Source organism: Octopus bimaculoides, chromosome 30 (assembly GCF_046866305.1).
Source record: "Octopus bimaculoides isolate indiv1 chromosome 30, ASM4686630v1, whole genome shotgun sequence".
NCBI classification, from domain to species: domain Eukaryota; kingdom Metazoa; phylum Mollusca; class Cephalopoda; order Octopoda; family Octopodidae; genus Octopus; species Octopus bimaculoides.
Genome location: NC_142957.1, coordinates 17,654,147 through 17,677,607, shown reverse-complemented (window position 1 = coordinate 17,677,607; position 23,461 = coordinate 17,654,147). Strand labels below are relative to the sequence as shown.

The 23,461-nt window shown below is 38.4% G+C and overlaps 1 protein-coding gene, 1 long non-coding RNA gene and 1 pseudogene across 8 annotated transcripts in view; 1 reads left to right on the top strand and 2 right to left on the bottom strand.

Moving 5' to 3' along the window:
• Positions 1–2,549, bottom strand: part of LOC106883524 (transcription factor E2F5 pseudogene) — a 2,799-nt pseudogene extending 250 nt beyond the window's left edge. The window contains exon 1 of the transcript XR_016239170.1: positions 1–2,549. This exon is cut by the window's left edge and continues 250 nt beyond it. The product of XR_016239170.1 is annotated as a transcription factor E2F5 pseudogene (transcript).
• LOC149130245 (uncharacterized) overlaps positions 1–23,461 on the top strand; it is a 244,685-nt gene that overhangs the window by 157,203 nt on the left and 64,021 nt on the right. The window lies entirely within an intron of this gene.
• LOC106879217 (uncharacterized) overlaps positions 21,603–23,461 on the bottom strand; it is a 62,239-nt gene continuing 60,380 nt past the window's right edge. For all 6 annotated transcript variants that reach the window (XM_089346039.1, XM_089346035.1, XM_089346036.1 and 3 more), the window contains exon 12: positions 21,603–22,750. In XM_089346039.1, the coding sequence (XP_089202165.1) occupies positions 22,545–22,750 (206 nt within the window). In that variant the 3' untranslated portion in view covers positions 21,603–22,544. The remainder of the gene's footprint in view (positions 22,751–23,461) is intronic.

Genomic DNA, 23,461 nt, shown 5'->3' with positions numbered 1-23,461 from the left:
ATTGCAAGCAAAATCCAAAATTAAGCCTCTAAGTGTCTGGAGATTGTTCACACAAGATGAGTCCAGCATGCAGGCATGAGTCATTCAATTCTCAAACACCTAGAACAATTTGGCCCCACTATCAACACTACAAAAAAAAAAAAAAAAAAAAAAAAAAAAGAATCCTACACCAACTTGTCCTAAGACAAGCTTAGAAAGGCATTTCCTAGAATAAAACTAAAGGGGACTGAGCTGAAAAAATGTAGACAATGGCAAGGAAAAAGCTATTTCATAAAAACTGCAGCATAGAATGTGGGACAGCCCAGATATTGATATTGGTACTAAAATAAAACAATGCTATCATCCTTCCATCTCACTTTTATGGTGCTAAATCTTGGACAATGTATTGATCTAATTCTAATAAGGCTCAACCATTTCCACATGTCTTACCAAAGGAAGATTCCTAATATTAGAGGTTCTCAGATGTGCTAATGCATCCAGTTCATTTGCCAAGTTCAAGCAAGTCCAGTTGTGTGCTTGGAAGGAAACTAGTGACAACGGTTCCAAAGCATTTGAATCTTCACATATCTGTATAGCAGAGGCCAAAAGAGCAGCTCACAAATTATATTCTAACAATTCTGGTGTAAATAAACATTAGCGTGCAGTCTGTGCAAATATTTCTCTGCCAGAATAGGTCCTCTTCAAACTTGGTGGACAACCTATCGTATCTGTGTGTGTATGAGTGTATTTCCATTGTTGGATTAATTGCTTTCATAGCTAGAAGCTTTTGCTGCCAAAAACCACTGAAGAAGGACTTAGGCCAAAGGTCATGGTTCTTTATGTATTCGGTGAGACATATTGAAGCAAGAAAAGTTAAGATTGCTCTGATCAGGGGATACAACACATTGGCAGTATTGGAATTTGAACAGTATTAAACTATTCAGTTGCCCAGTACCTTACATCTCCACATGTATATATCGTAATAATTGTGAGTTAGTCTAAGGGTGATATTACAGTAGATTTGAGAACTTTTTGCTTATTAATAAACATGATGTAGTTGTCAGCTGCCCTAGAAGAAACAGAATAGATTAATCAAAGGGATTATATGTAATAACTCACTCTTCACTCTATCACCACTGATTCCAAGTCCTTGTAAGCTTGCAAATGCACACCTGGAGGCCAATACATGATACATATATTGTCATTAAGAGGTTAAAAGATTAGGTTTAGATGAGAAGTTAGAGGTTAGCAGAAACAAAGATATTAACAGATCTTATAATATTCATATCTATAGAAACCACTTCCTGATGGGGCTCCGCTGTTGTTTAAAGGTATTTTGCCTTTGAGCTGACAAGAGAAGGAGAGAGAGCGCGTATGTGTATGTGTGTGAGTGTGTGGCTGAAGTATCAATAGAAGGCAGCAGCAGAGTTTGGTGGAAGTAGAGGGACATCAAATAGATCACAAACGCCTTCACTGTCATCCAGGTTGAACTGGTAGTCTCGGTCACTGGGTGGAGGACTCAGACGCAATAGGGGTTCCAAGCCTTCTGTTGATATGAGGTCATCAAATTCATCATCCACATCAAATGTTGATTTAGAACCACCAAGGAAGATTGGAAGACTTTCTGAAACAAGGGGTGATATCTGTACTGGATTATGACTTTGAGCAGCTTTCCGAGGAGATGATCTTGTGGCCATTCGATTGGCAGGAGATAGAGGTGATTTCACAGGAGATTTTTTTTTCAGTTTCTGCGGTGTCTTCAGAACACATTTTGTATCCAGAACTGAAGGATTCTGGATTTGTTTTACTGAGGTCTGTAGAATTTCCATTTTCTTTGTGTCGTCTTGGAAAGGAGGCAACTGATCGACTTCAGGCGCTGAAGCTTCATTGTCTTTGTTCACCAACATTACATCAATAGGACCAGAGTTACTTTTCAAATAGATTTGGTAATTACCTTTTTGATCTGGAATTCTCAATTTCGTCCCTGAAGGTGCTTGTATGGATAACAACGTGCAATCAGGGAACACTTTACAAATATCTTCATAACTAACATATGCCAACTGACTATTAGAAACTTCCTCTATGACATTTTTAATACTCTGTTGGACCCAACTTTTGTGTTTGTCCAATTGTTTTTCTTTTTCTTCTAGAGATTCAATCTCTTTTTTCAAATTAACAAGGCGATCTGATATTTCTCTTGAATTACATCCTGGTCCGGCACCCTTCCATTGGATACTGTTTTTTGATTTCTTTTCTATTAACCCAATTCCTTCTAGAACATTTGTGATGTCATATATCCGTCGTTTCTGTCGCACAGCCAATGTGTCTGCAGCCACTTTCAAATCAAGTACTCCATCTTTGGCTTCCTGTAATAAAGATACGAATTTGGTGGTGAGAAGTCCAAGACTCTTCTCGTGTCGACTGGGTGTGGTGTGATCGGTTGCAGCCATCATTCAGCAAAAGCACCAACCGTTTGGTTGGACGAATAAAACAGCACACTGGGTACAGCAACAACCAACACCACCACTACCTCCGCCACCATCGTAACACCACTATATGTATATATATATGTATATATATATATATATATGTGTGTGTGTGTGGGGAATATATACATATATATATAAATATTTATATATATATATATATATATATCTATATATATATATATATATATATATATATATATATATATATATATATATATATATAAACTTATAATTTACTATATCCTATTTCAAATCAATGTCTTCTATTTTAAAATGCCTATGTATTTATAAATGTTTTAAAATATTTTTAGATATTTGCAGGCTTATAAAAATATGTATGTGTATATATGCTTGTATCTTATTAATACTTCTATTAAGTTGAGCTTTATGTTGCTTAATTAATGTCGAAGTAAGTGTGCATATATATTGAATATTCTGCTGGATAATATATCATGTCCCTCTAGTTTTCCGCTTGTATTGCCTCTACTCAAATTATAAATTGGAACTTAGCTCAACTTGAGCACTTCGATTCTAGCCTGTCTACGAGTATTGTTAATTAATAACAATATCTATAAAATAATATAATTTATATATATATATATATATATATATATATATATATATATATATATACATATATATACATATATGACAGTATTGTGTGATTTGTGTGAGATTTGGCTGCTGTTTCTACAGGGTCTTACTACCATGTAGCTGTTTCCTTGATTCGTTCATTCAAAAGACAGTAGGGTGTTATTTGAGGGAGATTTAGCTGCTATACATATATATACACATATATGCATATATCCAAACAGGGAGTTGGAAAAAGTTTTTGTTATTATTCTACTAAGGTTGACTTTGACTTTCATCCTTCCAGGGTCAGTAAAACGGGTACCAGTTATGCACTGGGGTTGATGTAATCTTCTTAACCCCCTCTCCCAAACTTACTGGCCTTGTACTGAAAATTGAAACCAATATAATAAACATATGTACCCCCTCTGCCATTCTTTTAACCATTCCGTAAGCTTAAACACCCCCAACTACAGCCCTTTGACATTTTCACAAACGCCACCTTTGGTGGAGTCTTCAATACACACAACACATCCTGGTTTACAAACAGAACTGATAACAAAAGAGGTGATGCAATATTATTGCTGCAAATCAACTCTCTTTATATCTTCAACAATTTACACTAACACACAAACTCTCTCTCTCTCTCACAAACACACACATACACACACGCACATAGACATGCAAAGATTTGTGTATATGTATGTATGTATGTATATATATATATATATATATATATATATATATATATATATATATATATATATATATATATATAGATATATATATATATGACAGCAAGCCAATTAGAACAACTTTACCCTAGACGTTACCTTCTCCTCCACACACCCAGCTACCGCAACGATTTGGCAGAGACTTCTCCAACTTTTATCAGACCACCTGCCAATTATAATTAGAAACCACACTCGTACATCAATGAAGAAAGCAAAAATCATTTTTCCAATTCTGAAAAAGAAACAAAGATGCAATGGGACAAGTTCCATTGAAAAACCGAATCATAGTTTTTCGAATTTAACATCACAGACGTTGAGATAGGCATTGCAGTATTATATACAATCGTTAAAGTAATTAATGGCACATGCATGGTTGTGTGGTGAGAAGCTTGCTTTCAAAGCATTTGATTGCAGGTTCAGTCCCACTGTGTGGCACATTGGCCAAGTGTCTTCTACAGCCCCAGTCTGACTGAAAAACCTTATAAGTGGATTTGGTAGATGGAAACTGAAAGAAGCCCCATCATATATATTTACATCTACATATATACATACACACATACTGACAGACATACATATACAAACACATACATATTAATACATACATATATAGATATATTCCATATTCTTTCTGTTGAAGAGCGTAGCTCGAAACGTTAAAGACTTTCTGTATTCCCGAGCGTCAAACTAATACATCCTTTTGTTGTTTACACCACCTGTCCTCGTCTGTTGTTCTTTTTTCGTAAATTCTCCCATATATATATATATATATACACACATGCACACACACGCATGCACACACACATACATATACATACATGCATATATATATATATATATATATATGGGAGAATGTACGAAGAAACAACAACAGACGAGGACAGGTGGTGTAAACAACAAAAGGATGTATTAGTATGACATGTATATATATATATATTTCGGTTTTGGATTTGGTTTGCAAGATTTTTCATGTGATTTCGTGCGTTGAAGCATATTCTGTTGTGTCTGGGGAGAGTCATTTTCTTATTGTGCCTTAAAATTTAACACACTCACCGGTAAAATTTCCACTTATTTCTTATTTTATTTATGTATAAAGAAAAATAGATTGAGAATTATTCAAATAATATTTATTATTATTGATGATGATGATGATGATAATATTTAACGATTTAACGAGTTTCACAGTTTTCCCTGATTTGCCAAAACTTAAAATAGAAACACGTGGCTTATGTCGCAGCTGTCTTGCTTTTGAAGTTTGCCCTATTTTTATAGGGAGTTCATGGCTCGTATGTTTTGAATAGGATTTGATTGGTAAAGGATAGTCACATGACTGGTCTTAGAAATTTTTGTAGGTTCCCCCCATTAAGGTCCGTGTGTTCGTATCAAGTGACAATGTTTGGTGCTGTAAATTAAGGCTGACACAGTTGACTGAACATATCTGGTGACAGTAGCGAACAATCCATGCTTTGAATGTTTTCTGTTAGGTGCAAAATAAGCTGTCATGTGACACAAGAAGATTTAAAAGCAACAAAGACAGGAAATTCTTGGATCAGGGTAAATTGGATCTGCCCACAAAATGACAAAAGAAACTGGAACGAAATCCCAATTTTGTTATTGGTTCAATAAACAGCTTAAGACTTGTATCTTAGAATTGCTTTAAAAAAAAAAAAAAAAAGAACCCAAATGGACTTTTTGGCCATTCTGAGGAATTTCAACCATGTTTCGTGGTTTGCTACCACAACAGCTCCTTTATAGGATCCAGTTAGCTGAAGACATCAACAGGAGGAACCACGTCCGGTTTCGGCCCCTACTCCTCTACCGTTTTGACGTGGTGGGGCCACCCCCTTTCGGAGGTGTCTTCAGCTCTGGTGTTGGGTGCATGTCTTCTTTCACTGTTTGTGACTGTTCTAATTCAACTGTGGAATGTCCCTCGCTATGGTTATTTTCCAGGAGGTTCTGGCCACACGTCTTACAGTTCATCAACCCGCGTTGTTGAATTACTTTCTTCCGACATACCTTCCCTTGGTGGATTAGGATCCAGTTAGCTCAAGACATCATCAGGAGGAGAAACCACGTCCGGTTTCGGCCCCTACTCCTTTTATTTCAAGATTATTTTCGATGCTACTTTCTTTATTTCAATAATTTATTTGGATTTATTAAGAAATATTCTGAAATAGAAAACAAAAAAAATCTGCAGATTGATCTCGATATTAATTAATTGTGTGAAATATATACAATATCAATATATGAATCAATATGGAAAATGGAATGTTCCATTTAAAATCAATAGAGAAATCAGATATTTCTCCCACACTGATTCCAGTAATTAAATTATTATTATTATTATTATTATTATTATTATTATTATTATTTAAAAACTTACTGAGCTGAATCCTGAAATATGATCCTGTTTCGTAAATATAATTTTACTGAATTAAGGTTAACAAATTGGCCAAGTCATTAGGGTGTCAGACACAATGCCTTGCTGTGTTCTGAGTTCAAATCGTGCCAAGGTCAAATTTTCCTTTTTGGTGTCAATAAAATAAAATACCAATCCAGTGCTGCTAGATGGCAGCACTTGTATAGTGTTCAATGAGATGCTTTACATCTGCTCCGGCTCCAGCATTGTAAGTTCAAATCCTGCCCTGGTCAACTTTGCCTTACTTCTTTACAGGGTCAATATAATTAAATACCATGAAGGCACATGGCTCAGTGGTTAGAGCATTGGGCTCATGACTATGAGGTAGTGAGTTCGATTCCCAGACCAGGCTGTGTGTTGTGTTCTTGAGCAAGACACTTTATTTCACGTTGCTCCAGGTCACTCAGCTGTAGAAATGAGTTGCGACGTCACTGGTGCCAAGCTGTATCGGCCCCTTTGCCTTTCCCTTGGATAACATTTGTGGCGTGGAGAGGGTGAGACTAGTATACATGGGCAACTACTGGTCTTCCATAAACAACCTTGCCCAGACTTGTGCCTCAGAGGATGACTTTCTAGGTGCAATTCCATGGTCAGTCAGTTTCCTATATTTCTCTTGCTAACTTAACTCAGGTCATTTTCCGTTGCCTATATTTTGAGTTTCGCCATCAGATACCGTGTGGACGGTGGGACCACTGCCAGGCTTGTTGTTGGTGTTGTTGTTATTGTTGCGGTACTTTATTCTACTCGTTGTACTCGATGTTGTTGCAAGCGGCGCCGCCAGCACCGCCCCACCCCCACCCCCAACCCACAAGATCACATCACCGTGTAAGATATTGTGTGTATGGGGGGGGGGTAAGCTGAACACAAAAGCAATCCCTAATCTATGTAGCTGCTGTCCTGCCTGTGGCCTGTTATTTAAACCACCCTCATCAGGCCTCTCGCGCCTACCCTACAATGTCCTTCTAAGAATAAATGACCAGGTCATGAAAGCTATGAGATGATGTGTGATTAATGATTAATTCAAAGCAATGTGAATAAGCAAGCGTTACGTTTGACAGATTAATCTGAATGCTACAAGGGTTTAAGGCATTAACCTTTTAGCATTTAAGCTAGCCATCTCCTGTACAAATAGTCGACCTGTTTTGTGGTCAGACTTTGCCACATCTGGCCTATCATACCTGTCCTACAATGTCATTCTAAAAACAAACAATCATATCAGCAAAATCTCAAAAGCTATGAGATAATGGATGATTAATTGAAAATACTGAAGACAGAAAAGATCCCTATTGAGAATAGATTTAAATAAATATCCCATTTTTAAGCTTGTTCTTGTTGCTGCAGAGACGACCTTTTGAATGAAGGTATTTATAATTAGTTCAATAGCATTGCAAGATGATAGAGGTTTTTGCGAAACGATCGTAAGATAATTTTAGATTACCAACATACACGTATATGCACTTACACATACATATTTTTATATTTAAACTTATATTTATTATTATAACAATGTGTGTGTGTGTGTGTCTATATAATTATATATATCATGTTTTGTATTATAGTTGGCAAATTGCCAAAGGTAAGTAGTTTTTCTATTTCATGATTCGACATAAGAAAAAAAAAAAATAATCTGACTTTAAAAAATAATAATAATAATCTTTAAAAAAAAAATCTGACTTTAAAAAAAAATTGACTTAAAAAAAAATCTGACTTAAAAAAAAAAAATAATAATCTGACTTTTAAAAAAAAATAATAATCTTACTTTAAAAAAAAAAATCTGACTTAAAAAAAAATTGACTTAAAAAAAATCTGACTTTAAAAAAAAATTCTGACATTAAAAAAAAAAATCTGACTTTAAAAAAACAATCTGACTTTCAAATGTTGTTGGTTGATATTTTGCTCGTTGTTTGCATATCATGTTTTCTGTTATAGTGGGCAAATTGCCAAAGGTAAGTGGTTTTTCTTATTTTGTTGAGGGTTTGTTGTTAGGATTGGGGTTCAGACTTTAGACTATATTAGGGTTAGCTTGGGGATTTGTGAACGGTTTTTAGAGAGAATAGTTAGGTAAGAGATCAAAGTTTGAACTAGGGGTTAGGCTTTGCAGTGATGGGGAGGGTAGAGATTAAAGAGGATCAGTACTGAAGATGAAGGTTTATTGCGAGTGTTGATCATGGTTTAATGTTGGGTTTAGCAGTGAAAGACAGGGATGAGGGCTAAGGTTAGTGTTTTGTGTGATCATGCCTCATCCCCTACTAGAATAAGAGGGAAGAGGTAGGCCCAGGAAGACCCGGGATGAGGTGGTGAGGCACGACCTTCGAACATTGGGCCTCACCGAGGCAATGACTTCTGACCGAGACCTTTGGAAATATGCTGTGTGTGAGAAGACTCGGCAAGCCAAGTGAGACCTAAATCTAAGGCCTCAACCAGTCCATTTATGCGTACCTTCCTTCATTGGACACTAAACTCCACTTGCGAAGACCTGTTGAGGCAAGTGAAATCGAAATCGAGTTAAATTGGACACTAAACTCCACTTGCGAAGACCTGTTGAGGCAAGTGAAATCGAAATCGAGTTAAATTGGACACTAAACTCCACTTGCGAAGACCTGTTGAGGCAAGTGAAATTGAAATCGAGTTGAATTGGACACTAAACCCCACTTGCGAAGACCTGTTGAGGCAAGTGAAATTGAAATCGAAATCGAGTTAAATTAGACGACTGGCACCCATGCCAACGTTATCTCCTTCATTAGACACGAAACTCAGCTTGCGAAGACTTATTGGGGAAAGCGAAATTGTGAAGGCACCTGTGCCCAGCGTCGCCTTTCTAGCACTTGTGCCCGCGGCATGTGTAAGGACTTTCGAGAGAGATCGTTGCCAGTGCCCCTGGACTGGCTCTTGTGCGAGTGGCACATAAAATATACCATTTTGTGCGTGGCCGTTGCCAGTACCGCCTGACTGGCCTTCGTGCGGTAGACACGTAAAAGCACCCACTACACTCTCTGAGTGGTTGGCGTTAGGAAAGGCATCCAGCTGTAGAAACTCTGCCAAATGAGATTGGAGGCTGGTGTAGCCATCTGGTTTCACCAGTCCTCAGTCAAATCGTCCAACCCATGCTAGCATGGAACGATGATGATGATGATATTTGTGTGTGTGTGTGTGTATATATACATATATATATGTGTGTGTGTGTGTGTGTGTGTGTGTGTGTGTGTGTCTGGGCATGTTCCAACATGTCGTGACAATCCAAATCTATTGCTGCCATCTTTTTCACACAAAATGTAATATCCAAGACTTTATTCTAATGCTTCAATATCAGAACATCTCAATTTCCAAATATCTCTGGTTGAAACAAAGTTGTCTGAGATATTAACAGATATGGCAGCAGAGCTTAACCACTAAATTCGGTAATCCTTTGGAAATGTATTTCTTCTAGGGAAAGGTCGGAGGTCGAATTGAGGAAAATGGTTTTTTGAGGCTGCAGGAAATTTCGTCTGTGCATAACTAGAATTGGTTTTCTGCGAGTTTCATTTTCTTGTATTTTCCCTTCTTTTTTGTTTGCCTTTCTTTCTGGAATATATGTGTGTGAGCATATATATCTGTGTGTGTATGTGGGTATGCCTATTTCTATGTATGTACATCTATACATAAATATTTTCCATAAACATATACACATGTATATATATATATATATATATATATATATATATATATATATATATATATATATACATATATATATATATATATATATATATATATGCGTATATGTATATATATATGCGTATATGTATATATATATATATATCATCATCATCATCATCGTTTAACGTCCGCTTTCCATGCTAGCATGGGTTGGACGATTTGACTGAGGACTGGTGAAACCGGATGGCAACACCAGGCTCCAGTCTGATTTGGCAGAGTTTCTACAGCTGGATGCCCTTCCTAACGCCAACCACTCAGAGAGTGTAGTGGGTGCTTTTACGTGTCACCCGCACGAAAACGGCCACGCTCGAAATGGTGTCTTTTATGTGCCACCCGCACAAGCCAGTCCAGGGGCACTGGCAACGATCTCGCTCGAAAATCCTACAGGAGCCAGTCAGGCGGTACGTCCATGAAACTCAACATTCAAAGATCATGCTTCACCATCTCATCCCATGTCTTCCTGGGTCTGCCACAGGTTCCCTACACAGTTTGAAATCTTTACACAGCTTTCCTTGTCCATACGCATCTCATAACCATACCAGTACATGATGATGAGATATATATATATATATATAGGGGGAAATGAATAAATTGTCGCCATGTTATATTTTTAATTTCCTGCATGCACAGTTTTTTTTTGGTTTTTTTTTTTGTCAACTACACAGTATAGAAGGGTCAGTCAGGCACCGTCTGTGAGAAAAACAGCACCATGACACAATTCACTCTGTCAGAAATTTGGATACGACATGCTGTACTGCTTGGCATTTGAGCTCCAATACAAACATTTCAGAGTGTTTGGGAGTCAATTTGAGATGTACTGAGAGTGATAAAAATGAAACATCCAGTCAACATCATGGTGTTTGGTGTGATCACTAGTGATGGCAACATTATGCCTTCATTCATTTTCCCACACGGCCTCAGACTCAACAGAGAGGACTACATCAAGTGCCTGGAGGAGGAAGTGCTGCCCTGGATCAAGAGAGTGGCTGCTGGAAGACCCTGTGTCTGGCAACAGGACTCTGCACCCTGCCACACAAGCAGGAGAACCCAGTGTCATGGATGTCAGACTATTTCTGCAACCACATAACCCCTAACATCAGGCCACCTAATTCCCCAGACTGCAACCCCCTTGATTATTATGTGTGGGGCACAGTTGGATGAGAGACCAACAAGACTCCTTGTAATACCAAAGATGAACTGAAGGCAAGGATTATGGCAGCATTTACCAACTCAAACAAGGAGACTGTCCAGAAGAGATTCTGAAGTCGTCTGGAGGCCATGGTTGAAGCCAGTGGCGATTTTATTGAATAAATTTACTCTTTAGTATTTCAAGATATTTTTATGTAATTTGGGTAGATATTTCTGTTAAAATGAGATGTCAGTGTTATTTTCATTTTTGCATAATTTAGACGACAGCTTATTCACTGCACCCTGTGTGTGTGTGTGTGTGTGTGTGTATGTATATATATATATATATATATATATACCATCATCATTATTATCTAATATCCATTTTCCATGCTGGCATGGGTTGGACGGTTTGGCAGGAGCTGGCCAGCTGAAGAACTTCCCAGGCTCCACTTGTCTGTTCTGACATGGTTTCTACGACTGGATGCCCTTCCTAATGCCAGCCACTTTACAGAGTGTACTGGGTGCTTTTTAGGGGGCACCAGCACAGGTGATTTTGCATGACACCAGCTTGAGTGCTCTTTGCATACCACCAGCATGAGTGCTTTTTACATGACACCAGTACCCGTGAGCCTGCAAGACAAGGACTGCCCAGCTTGCATGCAAGTGTGTATGTGATGATCTTATGTGTATGTGTGTGCGTGGTTTGGTTATCCACCCACCACTTGACAAATAGTGTCAGCTTGTTTACGTTCATATAACTTAGTAAATGAGAAAAAAAGGAACAAACAGAATTAAGTACCAGACTTCAGAAAAAGTACTAAAGCCAATTTGATCAACTAAACCCTCCAGGGCAATGCCCCAGCATGGTCACTGTCCAACCACTGAAACAAGTAAAGGAACAAACAGAAGAAAAGAGTTTAATAACCCATTATCATGATCTTTCAAACCTACAAACAAATAATACTAATATATATATATATATATATATATATATATATATATATATTAATATATTTGCATATGTATATATGCATATTTGTATATGTATATATATATGTATATGTATGCATATATATATATATATATATATATATATATATATATATATATATATTAATATATTTGCATGTATCTCATATATACACACATTCAATCTAAAAATCATTTCCTCTGAAACTATGTACATGCATATGCATGCATACACACACACACACACACACACACGCACACACTTATGTGCATGTGTGTGTACATAGTTGAAGAGGAAAAGATTTTTAGATTCAATGTGTGTATATGTGTGTGTGTATATATATATATATATATATATATATATATATATATATATATATACACACGTGTGGCTGTGAGGTAAGTTGCTTGCTTACCTATCACTTGGTTCCAGGTTCCGTCCCACTTGAGCAAGTGTTTTCTATTACAGCCTTGGGCCGACCAAAGTCTTGTGAGTGGATTTGGTAGAGAGAAACTGAAAGAAGCCCATCGTGTATATGTATGTGTGGTGCATATGTTTGTGCGTCTGTGTTTGTAACCCCCACCATCGCTTGGGAACCGATGCTGGTGTGTTTACGTCCCCATGACTTAATTTTGTCTTCATTGTACGTATGTATGTATGGCTGGCTGGATGGATGGATGTGTATATATACACATGACTTTGACTTCAAACTGGAAGACCACCCACCTCACTCTCCTGCCCTTGTCCCCTCTGACTACCACCCCTTTCCACAACTGAAGAAACACCCCAAGACAACGAAATTTCACTCCGATTTGTAAGTGATCCCTGCTACAGGGGCCTCTTTGGAAGCCCAACCTTCTGAGTTCTCTTCCAGGGCTTAGAAAACCTGAAGGACCCCTGCAATAAGTGAATGAATCTGAGAAGGGGACATGTTGAATAATATCATAATTGACTATTTTCTGTTACCCAAAGCCAGGAACTTTTCAGCACACCCTCCCTCTCTCTCTCACACACACACACTCACATACACGCACATATGCATGCACGCATACACATGTATATATATATATATATATATATATATATATATATATATATATAAATGAACATATATGCACACACATATATATATATATGTATATATACACATAGAGAGATACAAGAGGAAGGAAGAGGGGAAAAGAGAAGAAAAGAAGAAAGATAAAGAACTCACTTCCACATCTCCCCTCCGCCTCCCCCTGCTTTCTCCCCCTACGACCCCCCCTCTCTCCCGTCCCCCCTTCCTTTTCTGTCGTTAATTCCACTCCAATTTCCAAGACTGAAATCTTTTCTATTGGAAAAGCCAAACTGTGATTATATTTATATAGAATTTACCATTCCATTAATTGATTTTTAGCTCGTTCGTTCCTTCTTTCCTTTTCTTCCTTCATTCCTCCCGCTCTTTTCTTTCTTTCTTTCTTTCTTTCTTTCTTTCTTTCTGTTTGTGGCAACAGACTCTAGCACACCAGATCCACAAAAGAGACCCTTATGTGGCCGTCCCTTTCAGACACATGCATATATATATATATATAAGACAGTAGGGTGTTGTTTGAGGGAGATTTGGCTGCTATTTCTCGCAGGTCTAGCTACCACGTAGAGGTCTCCCTCATTGGCTCATACATACATATATACATAGATAAGAGAGTAGGGTGTGATTTGAGGGAGATTTGGCTGCTATTTCTAGCATGTCTGGCCACCAGGTAGTGATGTCTCTCCTTTTGCCCTGGCCGTTCGTTATTGATATTTGTCGAAGTTCGTTTGTGTTTGAGGTTTGTAATGAATATAACGGACAACGTTAACATCAAACATTGCCTTAGAGTACATGGCCATGGTGTTTGCCGAGCTGGACCTTACATAGACACCCTCCCCCCATGTCGGCTGCTAAGATGGACAGATGGGAGGTACAGCGACAGCTATGACCATGTGAAGAAAGATTAGTGTGGTGGTCAATGGTGGAGGTGGTGGTGACGACGATGGTGGTGGTGATGGCAGTGTTGTTATTGGTTGTGGTGGTGGTGGTGGTGGTGGTAGTGGTGTTGGTGGTAGTGGTGTTGGTGAAGGTAGTGTTGGTGGTAGTGGTGTTGGTGGTGGTTGCAGTAGTAGCAGCAATGTCAGTGGTGGTCAGTCACTGTCGTAGTGGCTGTGGTGGTAGTGAACAGGCGTCGCAGCCACAGTGGCAGTGGCAGACGCAGCTTTGGTGGCAGTGGCAGTGGTGGTGGTGGTGGTGGGGGGTGGGTGGCAGTGGTGGTGGGGTGGGGGGGGCAGTGGTGGTGGTGGAGGTGGTGGTGGTGGCAGTGGTGGTGGTGGTGGTGGTGGTCAGGGCTGGCCTCTGGTGTTTGGTGTTGGAAGCCAATATTGAGTGGACAGCAATGAAATCAAATATCAGATTGCACCTCATCGCTTTACACGGATTAATATTGCCCTGGCCTTGCTTGTTTGATGTGTCGGAAGGGCGCGAGATGAAGCTTGCCTGATATAAATAGATGACGACAACAATTTTGATGGTGGTGGTGGTGGGGGGTGGTGATGACGACAACAACGATAACAACAACAACAGTGGTGATGTTGATGATGATGTGGATGATAATTCTTTTCTACTTTAGGCTTGTGTGGAGGCGCAATGGCCCAGTGGTTAGGGCAGCGGACTCGCTGTCATAGGGTCGCGGTTTCGATTCCCAGACTGGGCGTTGTGAGTGTTTACTGAGCGAAAACACCTAAAAGCTCCACGAGGCTCCGGCAGGGGATGGTGGCGAACCCTGCTGTACAATTCAACCACAACTTTCTCTCACTCTTACTTCCTGTTTCTGTTGTGCCTGTAATTCAAAGGGGTCAGCCTTGTCACACTCTGTGTCACGCTGAATATCCCCTGAGAACTACGTTAAAGGTACACGTGTCTGTGGAGTGCTCAGCCACTTGTACGTTAATTTCATGAGCAGGCTGTTCCGTCGATCAGATCGACTGGAACCCTCGACGTCGTAAGCGACGGAGTGCCAACAACAACTTTAGGCACAAGACCCGAAATTTGGGGGGAGGTGGGCCAGTTGATTAGATCATCTCCAGTATGCAACTGGTACTTAATTTACCGACCCCGAAAGGCTGAAAGGCAAAGTCAACCTCAGTGGAATTTGAACTCAGAACGTAAAGACAGACGAAACACCACTTGCCCATGGTGCTGTGCAGTGGAACTGAACCAGGAACCAATGTAATCGCAAAGTGAGCTTCTTCTAAGTCACATATTTATGAATGAGAAAGGCATAGAGAAGAAACAGAGCATAATTAGATGTTGAAAGGATGCAGTGAAGGTAAAAGAAAAGAGATATAAAGAAACGAACGAAGGTAAATCAAAAGAGCAAAAGATAAAGAAACGATCGAAGGTAAATCAAAAGAGCAGAAGATACAGACAAGAGAAAGAAAAACAGCCGACTTAACAATTAATAATGGGTAAAAATCGCTAAAGAAAAAGTGATTTCTGAGAAACAAAAATGAAGGAAAAATGGAGGAAAAACATTGAAGAAACGAGAGGAATAAAAATGAAAAATGATAATGGACTGATTTGGGGAAAAAAAGAAAAATTAAGATAGAAGAAGCGGGAGATAGGAAGGAAGAAATTCAAGAAAAATACTGAGACGTGGCTTAAGGTTAAGAAGGTGACCTTGTGACCGTGTGGTTCTAGGTTCTGTCCCACTGCTTGGCTCGCCTTGGGAAAATGTCTTCAATAATAGCCCTGGGCCGACCGATGCCATTGTGAGTGAAAATTTGATACATGGAAATGTGCGGGAGCCCGTTGTATGCATGTGTGTGTGTTTGTGTGAGTGTGTGTACACACACGCGCGCACACACATGTACACACACATATACATACATATATATCTATATATATAAAAATGAGAATGTGTGTCTGTCTGTCTGTCTGTCTGTGTGAATCCCTAAAACTCGAGAACTACGCAACCAATTTCATTCAAATTTTACACATGCCTTACTTAGGGTTCCAGTTGTGTTTTAGTCAAAAAAAATTATTAACTTCTTGCAGAGTTCGAGCACACGGCAACATAATATCTCCTCCACTATCTAAGTATTACGTGTCAAAAGTGAAACAAAAACACTCATGTCAAATACTTTCACTTTAAAAATGAAACTATTCCACTAACTGAAACAATCACATTTCGATACTGTAGTGACAGATACTTTTACAGAGAGAGAAAGAGAGAAAGAGAGAGACAGAAAGAGAGAGAGAGAGATGTATATGTATACATATACATGTATATGTACACCATTTCGATACTGTAATGACAGATACTTTCAGAGAGAGAGAGAGAGATAAAGAGAGAAAGAGAGAGAGATGTATATGTATACATATGTGTACATGTATATATATATATATATATAGATGTACATGTAATATGTACACATATATACATGCATACAGATATCTATACATATATACACCCATCACACACACATACACATGCACACAAACACACACATTAGTCATTTGTTTTCTTATCCAAAACTACGTCAAAAGTACTGAATGGATCTTTATGAAATTTGGAAATTATATTCTTTGCATAACGGCCATAACTCCCATGAAAATTCATATATTTTTGATGTTGATGAAATTTTAACCCGAACATAACAGATGAGCATTATTTAGAAAATGATGTCACACGTTATCGAGGCTACCATTCTTTCTGGATGTGCAAAAGGGGATGACGTCTTTATTCCAAGAATTCCTCTTACTCCATCAGGAGCAGACATTCCTTTTACATTCAGAAGACTACAATTCCCCCTTCGTGTGACTTTTGCCATGTCCATAAACAAATATCAGGGTCAAACACTGTCTGTAGCTGGTCTTCTCTTGGAAGAGCCCTGCTTCTCACATGGACAACTGTATGTTGGCTGCTCAAGAGTGGGCAGCAACAAAAAACCTATTTGTATATGCTCCACAAGGGAAAACAAGGAACATAGTTTACAATGAGGTGTTATAATCACAACAGCAAGAAAGTATGTACATGATCACCTTCTTTTACGAAACTTCATTGACTTTCATATATTTATATTGATATACATATATATACGTGTGTTTGGGTGCGTGTGTGTATATACATCTCTATATATAAAGATGATGCGTAGTCTAGACGGCGTTTTTAGATTTCATTATTCTCTTTAACCCGGGCAACGCCGGGTATTTCTGCTAGTATATATATATATATATATGTATACACATACACACAGATATATATATATATTCATACACGCACACATATACATACATACATACACGAATGGATACTGAAAGGTTCCGGGTTTTGGGTAAAAGAAATTACAGGACGATCAGTTAATTATGATTTTATTCAACATCATATTCCCCATCTCAGACTTACAAATGTATTGCAGCGGCCCTTCAGTTTTTCAAAGCCCTGTAAAAAAACTTGGAAGGTTGGGCCACCAACTAGGCCTTTTACTACACCCTTAAAGCCAGGAACTTTTCAGCACTCACTCTTATATAAATATGATGATGATGATGAATGTTTAACATCCGCCTTCCATGCTAGCATGGGTCGGACGGTTTGACAGGAGCCGGCCAGGCAGGACCCTACACCAGACTTCTGTGAATTTTACAGTTGGATGCTCTTCCTAACGTCAACCACCCAATAGAGTAGGCCTAGTGCTCTTTATGTGGTACCAGCACAGGTGAGGTCAGTTTTGGCAACGTTTCTACACCTGGATGCCATTCTAAACGCCAACCACTTTACAGAAGTGGACTGGATGCTTTTTAAGTGGCACCTGCACTGAGAGGGTCACCAGGTAACCTGCAAGACAAAAAAAGTCTTTCGAGAGGTGAATGAGGTGGGGGGGGGGCATTAGTGGAGGTGATCTTGTGTCAGGTGATGAATGGTTAGAGTGTGACAGAGAGACAGAAACAGGTGTCTTGCTGTAGGGGAGGTAGTGTGACCCTCCCAAAACACAGCAAAATATATATTTATATATATATATCATTTGGAAGAGGAGGAGGAGGAGGAGAAGAAGAAGAAGAAAAAAAGAGAAAAGGAAGACCAAGAAGAAGTGGAAAAAGAAGAGGAAGAAGAAAAGAAAATAAAGTAGAAGCAGCAGCAGCAGAAGAAGAAGAAGAAAAAGAAGAGGAGGAGGAGGAGAAAAGGAAGGAGGAGAAAAAGAAGAAAAGGAGGAGAAAAAGAAGGAAAGAAGAAGAAAAAGAAAGTAGAAGAAGAAGAAGAAAAAGGAGAGGAAGAAGAAGATAGGAGAAGGAGAAGAGGAAGAGGAAAAGAAGATAAAGTAGAAGCAGCAGCAGCAGAAGAAGAAGAAAAGGAGGAGAAAAGGAAGGAGGAGAAGAAGGAGAAAAAGAAGGAATGAAGAAGAAGAAGGAAAGAAGAAGAAGAATATTGGTAATGGGCAATGGTTAAAAGTGATAAAAGATTGAAGGAAAACAAAAGGCTGACAGAAAAAGAAAGAAAGGAAGAAAGAAGGAGAGAAGGAAAGAAAAGAAGAAAGAGAGAAGGGTGTTGTGAAGGAGATGCCAGCATCGAAGGAATGGCCTGGAAAATGTAAGAAATCCATTATCAGGAATTGAAACGTTTTTGGAACAGTGGAGAGGAGACATTCAAGAGAAACGTTCGTTTGTTGTTAGGAAAACAACAGAAGGACGGATGGCCATTATGGATTGGCTAAACAACTGCTTCACAACTGTCTCCCCCACATCGCTCAGTCTGCCTTTGTTTGTGTGTTTGTTTGTTTGTTTCACCCTTTCTTTATTTGTGTATGTGTTTATATATACATATATATATATGTATGTATGTATGTATATATATATATATATATATGTGTGTGTGTGTGTGTGTGTATATATATATATGTGTGTATATATATATATATATATATACATGTATATATATATATATGTGTGTATATGTATATATACATGTATATATAAATATATATATATGTATATATATATGTGTGTATATATATATGTGTATGTATGTATACTTATGTGTGCAAATACACGCACACACACCACTCTCAGTCTCCACCCTTTCTCTCTCTCTCTCTCTCTCTCTCAGTCTCTCTTCAGAATCTTTTTTTCTTTTTCCTTCTGGTTGCTTTCCTTCTTCATCATTCAAGACCCAAAACACCAGCAGCAGCAGCAGCGAGGACCTAAAAGAACCAAAGAACTGAAGACAGCGAGACGTTCTTCGTTCCTCTGGTGCCGCTTCTCAGCCGCTTCTCAGCCACGTTTATGGCTTAACCCTGCATTTCATTACAACACCTCAGGTCTCGGAACCGAACAAAGGGCAGCTTAAAAATGGTAACGGAACCTGGTGGTGGAGGGTGAGGGCTGAGAGGTGATGGGGGTTGGAAAGGCTGTGGCAGGGGGGTGGGGGTGGAGGGGTGGAGGTTGGAGTGGTGGTGGTGGTGGTGGTGGTGGTGGTGTTCAATTACCGATTCCATTCAGCGACACCGCTCCGACAGACAATGCTAAGAAACGAAACAGACAGGCCGACCAGTTAACACAGGAAATTTGGTGAGGCAGAATTTTAGAATTAAAACTGCTCCAAGTCAACTTTTGTCTTTCATCCTTCCCTGGACAATAAAGTAATGCACCAGTCGCATTCCAGGGTCGATTTTATCGATTATGCCCCCTCCCCACCGATTGAAATCTTGTGATTATATTAGAAATCACATAGTTCAAGGAAGCAGAGGAGGGTGGGTGGAAAAGACTGGTCTTCCATATGTTCTGGTGGTCTTCAGGGAGGGGGTTCCTCATTCTGAGAAGAATGAAGACGCTGCAAGAAGTGGAGAGAGAGGACAAGGTAGACAGCTGTATTCCTGGTTAACCCCTATATGACGACAAGAGGAGGGGACTACTTAACCTGTTTCCCAAAACCCTCTCAACAACCCCTTCGTGTGCACTTATAGTGACATCAGGATGGACCAGCTGCTGGGTACAGGCAAGGTACTGCTTATACTGCCAGAACCAAAAGTGGAATGGAATCTGAAGGAGCCGAGCATCAGTGAAATGAGAAAAGTGATGAGGATGGTGACATTTAGCACAGTATAGTTGAGTGGTTTACTGTGTCTATAGGAACTACTGGAAGCTACTCCATCGACTGTGGAGGGTCCTACATATGACCTGGAGGAGAAGAAAGGTTACCCAGTCACAGACATGCATCGAAGGGATGAATATACGGAAGGAGACAAGGGCCGAGATTATCAACCTATGTCGAATCATCCCCTTGCTCAGTGTAGAAAGCAAGATACTCTCAGACATTGTGTCTGAGTGACACTTCAACTTTCTGCTAAAGAACAATTGTATAGACAGGATTTTATGAAAGGGAGTCATACTGAGCTTGGTGTTACTGGTTTCCCTATTTGCCTGGTTCAAAAAAAAAGGAAGCACATTTCAAGAGACATCTGCAGAAATATTCCATTATAGGTGGTCTTAGATTCCATTAGAAATAACAGCCAACTGCCCTTGAATTTGCTCTATTTTCTCCGTCTTGTAATACTGCATTTAGATCTGCAGAAATTTTCTTAAACGCAAACACTTCTCAGTGAATCATGCAGTGAGCAAAAGAAACAGGATTTTTATCTTACAGATTTAATTTGAACCCCTATTTCTCTCCCTATCACAGCTGCTGCACCTTTATCATTTAATCCAATACAGTTAGACCGCCCAAGGCCTATTTCTCTGAAACAGTCGTCTACTTTTTTGAAAAATAATTTCCACCTAACAGTCGACAGAACAACGGGTCTTCATGGACCCTATTCTATATTAATATAGTTTGTAATTTTAGTCATTTCATCTAATTGAATTGCATATTTAGAAAGATTTTTCAAATCATCCAGTAATTTTCTCCAATTAATCATTATTAATTTCTGGAATACAACTACCAACAATATTATTTGAGAGACAAACTTTCTTTGATTAACCTGAATTTCTTTTTCCCATTAATGATTTCCGTGGTTTTAATTTCTCCTGGTAACACAAGTTCTTCACCAACACAGTATGTGTTTTTCTTTTTGTTTTTTTTTTTATATATATTCGAAATAAATCATATAAGCAGTAACTTATGGCTTTGTATGACTCTGAGGAAGAAAAATCAAGTCTATCATTTGTTGTAGAATATTTACATCGCATATAATCGACATGTGATGAGTATGAACGAGGACAGGTGCATAAAGAAGAGCTGTCAATGCAGGTGCCACTTAAAAAAGCACCCAGTTCACACTGCAAAGTGGTTGGCGTTTGGAAGAGCATCCAGCTGTAAAGAACCATGCCAAAACTGACCTCGCACTGTGCTGGTGCCACGTAAAAAATCACTCAGTTCACTCTGCTGTGTTGTGAAGGGCATCCAGCTCTAAAAATCCTGCCACAACAGTCAAAGAAGTCTGGTGCAGGCCACCCATGCTAGCATGGAACACAGACATTAAATGATGAGGATGATGATGATGATGATGATGATGATGATGATGATGATGGTGATGATGATGATGATATAATGTGTGTGAATATAATTTCACCCCACCCAGTTAATGTGGCAAAAAATCAATAAGATATCAAATTATCAATTTATTTAGAGTACATTTATTAAAAGTTTCATACAAAATAATTTGTTTTGATACAAATAATTTTTAATAGTAATTTCTGTATAAAGAGTTTTGATCTAATTTAAATATTTTAAAAAATTTAATTTCACAACAACCAAGTTTCTTCACGTTTATCACAAAAAAAAAAAAAAAAATACTACAATAACAAGTCTTCCTATCTATTTTCACTTGACTCTGCTTCGGAGAGTTTCCTGACACATAAATTTATTGCCAAAGGAAGTCCTTCTCAGAGGTTTCAAACGTTTTACATACAATTTCATCTGAGTATACGATGCAAAAATCTTGAGATTTAATTGCAAATTAAAATGCGATAAAAGTTCAGTTGTATGAAGTATTGTAGGGAAAAAACGGGTTCATTTTCATTATCTGAAGTTATTTGGAAAGAAGGGGTCATTGTGGCTTTTCTACACTCACATGGAATTAAAATAAACAAATGTTGTGTCATTATTTCCAAAATGACAAGATTTTTTAACACAGTTTTATGTTGGGATTTAAAATTTTTTGTATGTATTTTTAAGTGTAGAAGCACCAAGTTTTATTTTTTCGGGAAAATCTGCAACAATCAGTAAATATTAATCCTAAAGCTAGAATATAAAATGAAAATAATTCTTAATTGCATTCACAACCCCCTGATTTCTTGTGGAGCCACCCCCCCATTTTGGAAGGCCTGCCCTAAACCAAAACAAAACAAAGTGAGCCATATCAGCAAAGGGATTTCTTTGTGGTAGATAGATCTGCTAGAAGTAGTAGCCAAATCCACCACAATTCATACCTTGTCACTTTAAGGAAAAATACACTGGACAATATGTTTCTGGCTCATCTACATGAAGGATAAAGACAGGATGGTCATGGCTGGAGTGCATTTGATCATAGGTCTCTATTTGGTTGACCTGAGACTAAACATTTACACTGTCTAGACATTTGAGTGCATCATAACAGTGAAATAATTCAAAAGCGTCTCTGAGTGTTTTGAATGTGCGTTCATTTGTTTTACACTTCTTGAACCATTTTTTGAGCATCTGGAAGCTCTGTCCTATAGTATCACATGGATGGTCAGCCTTGATAATATCCAGCTCAATTTGTTTAAGTCCTAATTCAATTCCTGCAAAACATACAAACATAATAAATAATTGCAAAAATTTCAATAATAAAATAAAAGATGCATATTGTAGATTGTAATAAATATAACAACAATTATGTCAGGAGAGAAATTAAACAATAGGTAAGAAAAATGAAAACTATAAGACATTGTTCTCTATTTCTAGGAATGGTGATTAAAAGATAACAAAAAGATTGAAATAAAGGGTTGAAATGGAGAAATTGTTTAAAAAGTATTGAAAATTATATTTGAGAGAATTTCTGGTAAAGAGATGGCAGGAGAAATGGTTATGTGGGTATGAAAACCTAAAGAATCAATTAACACCATCCAAAGAGTCACATTATCTCATCCATCCATCCATCCATCCATTTTCTCTACCCTCTATTCATAAAAGGGTTGTGGGGGTAGAGTCCCCAGGCACCCCCTTCAAAGGCTCCTATCAGAAGCTACCTTCGTCTTACTATCCAGTTGGATTCTCAAGCTTGACTAATTAAGACTCTAGATATTATCCAACCGTCTCAATTTTGGTCAGTTCCTTGGTCTCCAGTCAAGTGGCTCAGCTTAAAGAATTCATCTTGCAATTCTTTCCTGTAACATTCTAATCTCATGTAACAAGTTGACCGTGTCATAAATGATGTCTTCTCTTAATTTAGATAAATCATTTCTATCAGCTGACTGAGAGGATAAATACATCTCACTACAGGACAGTCTACT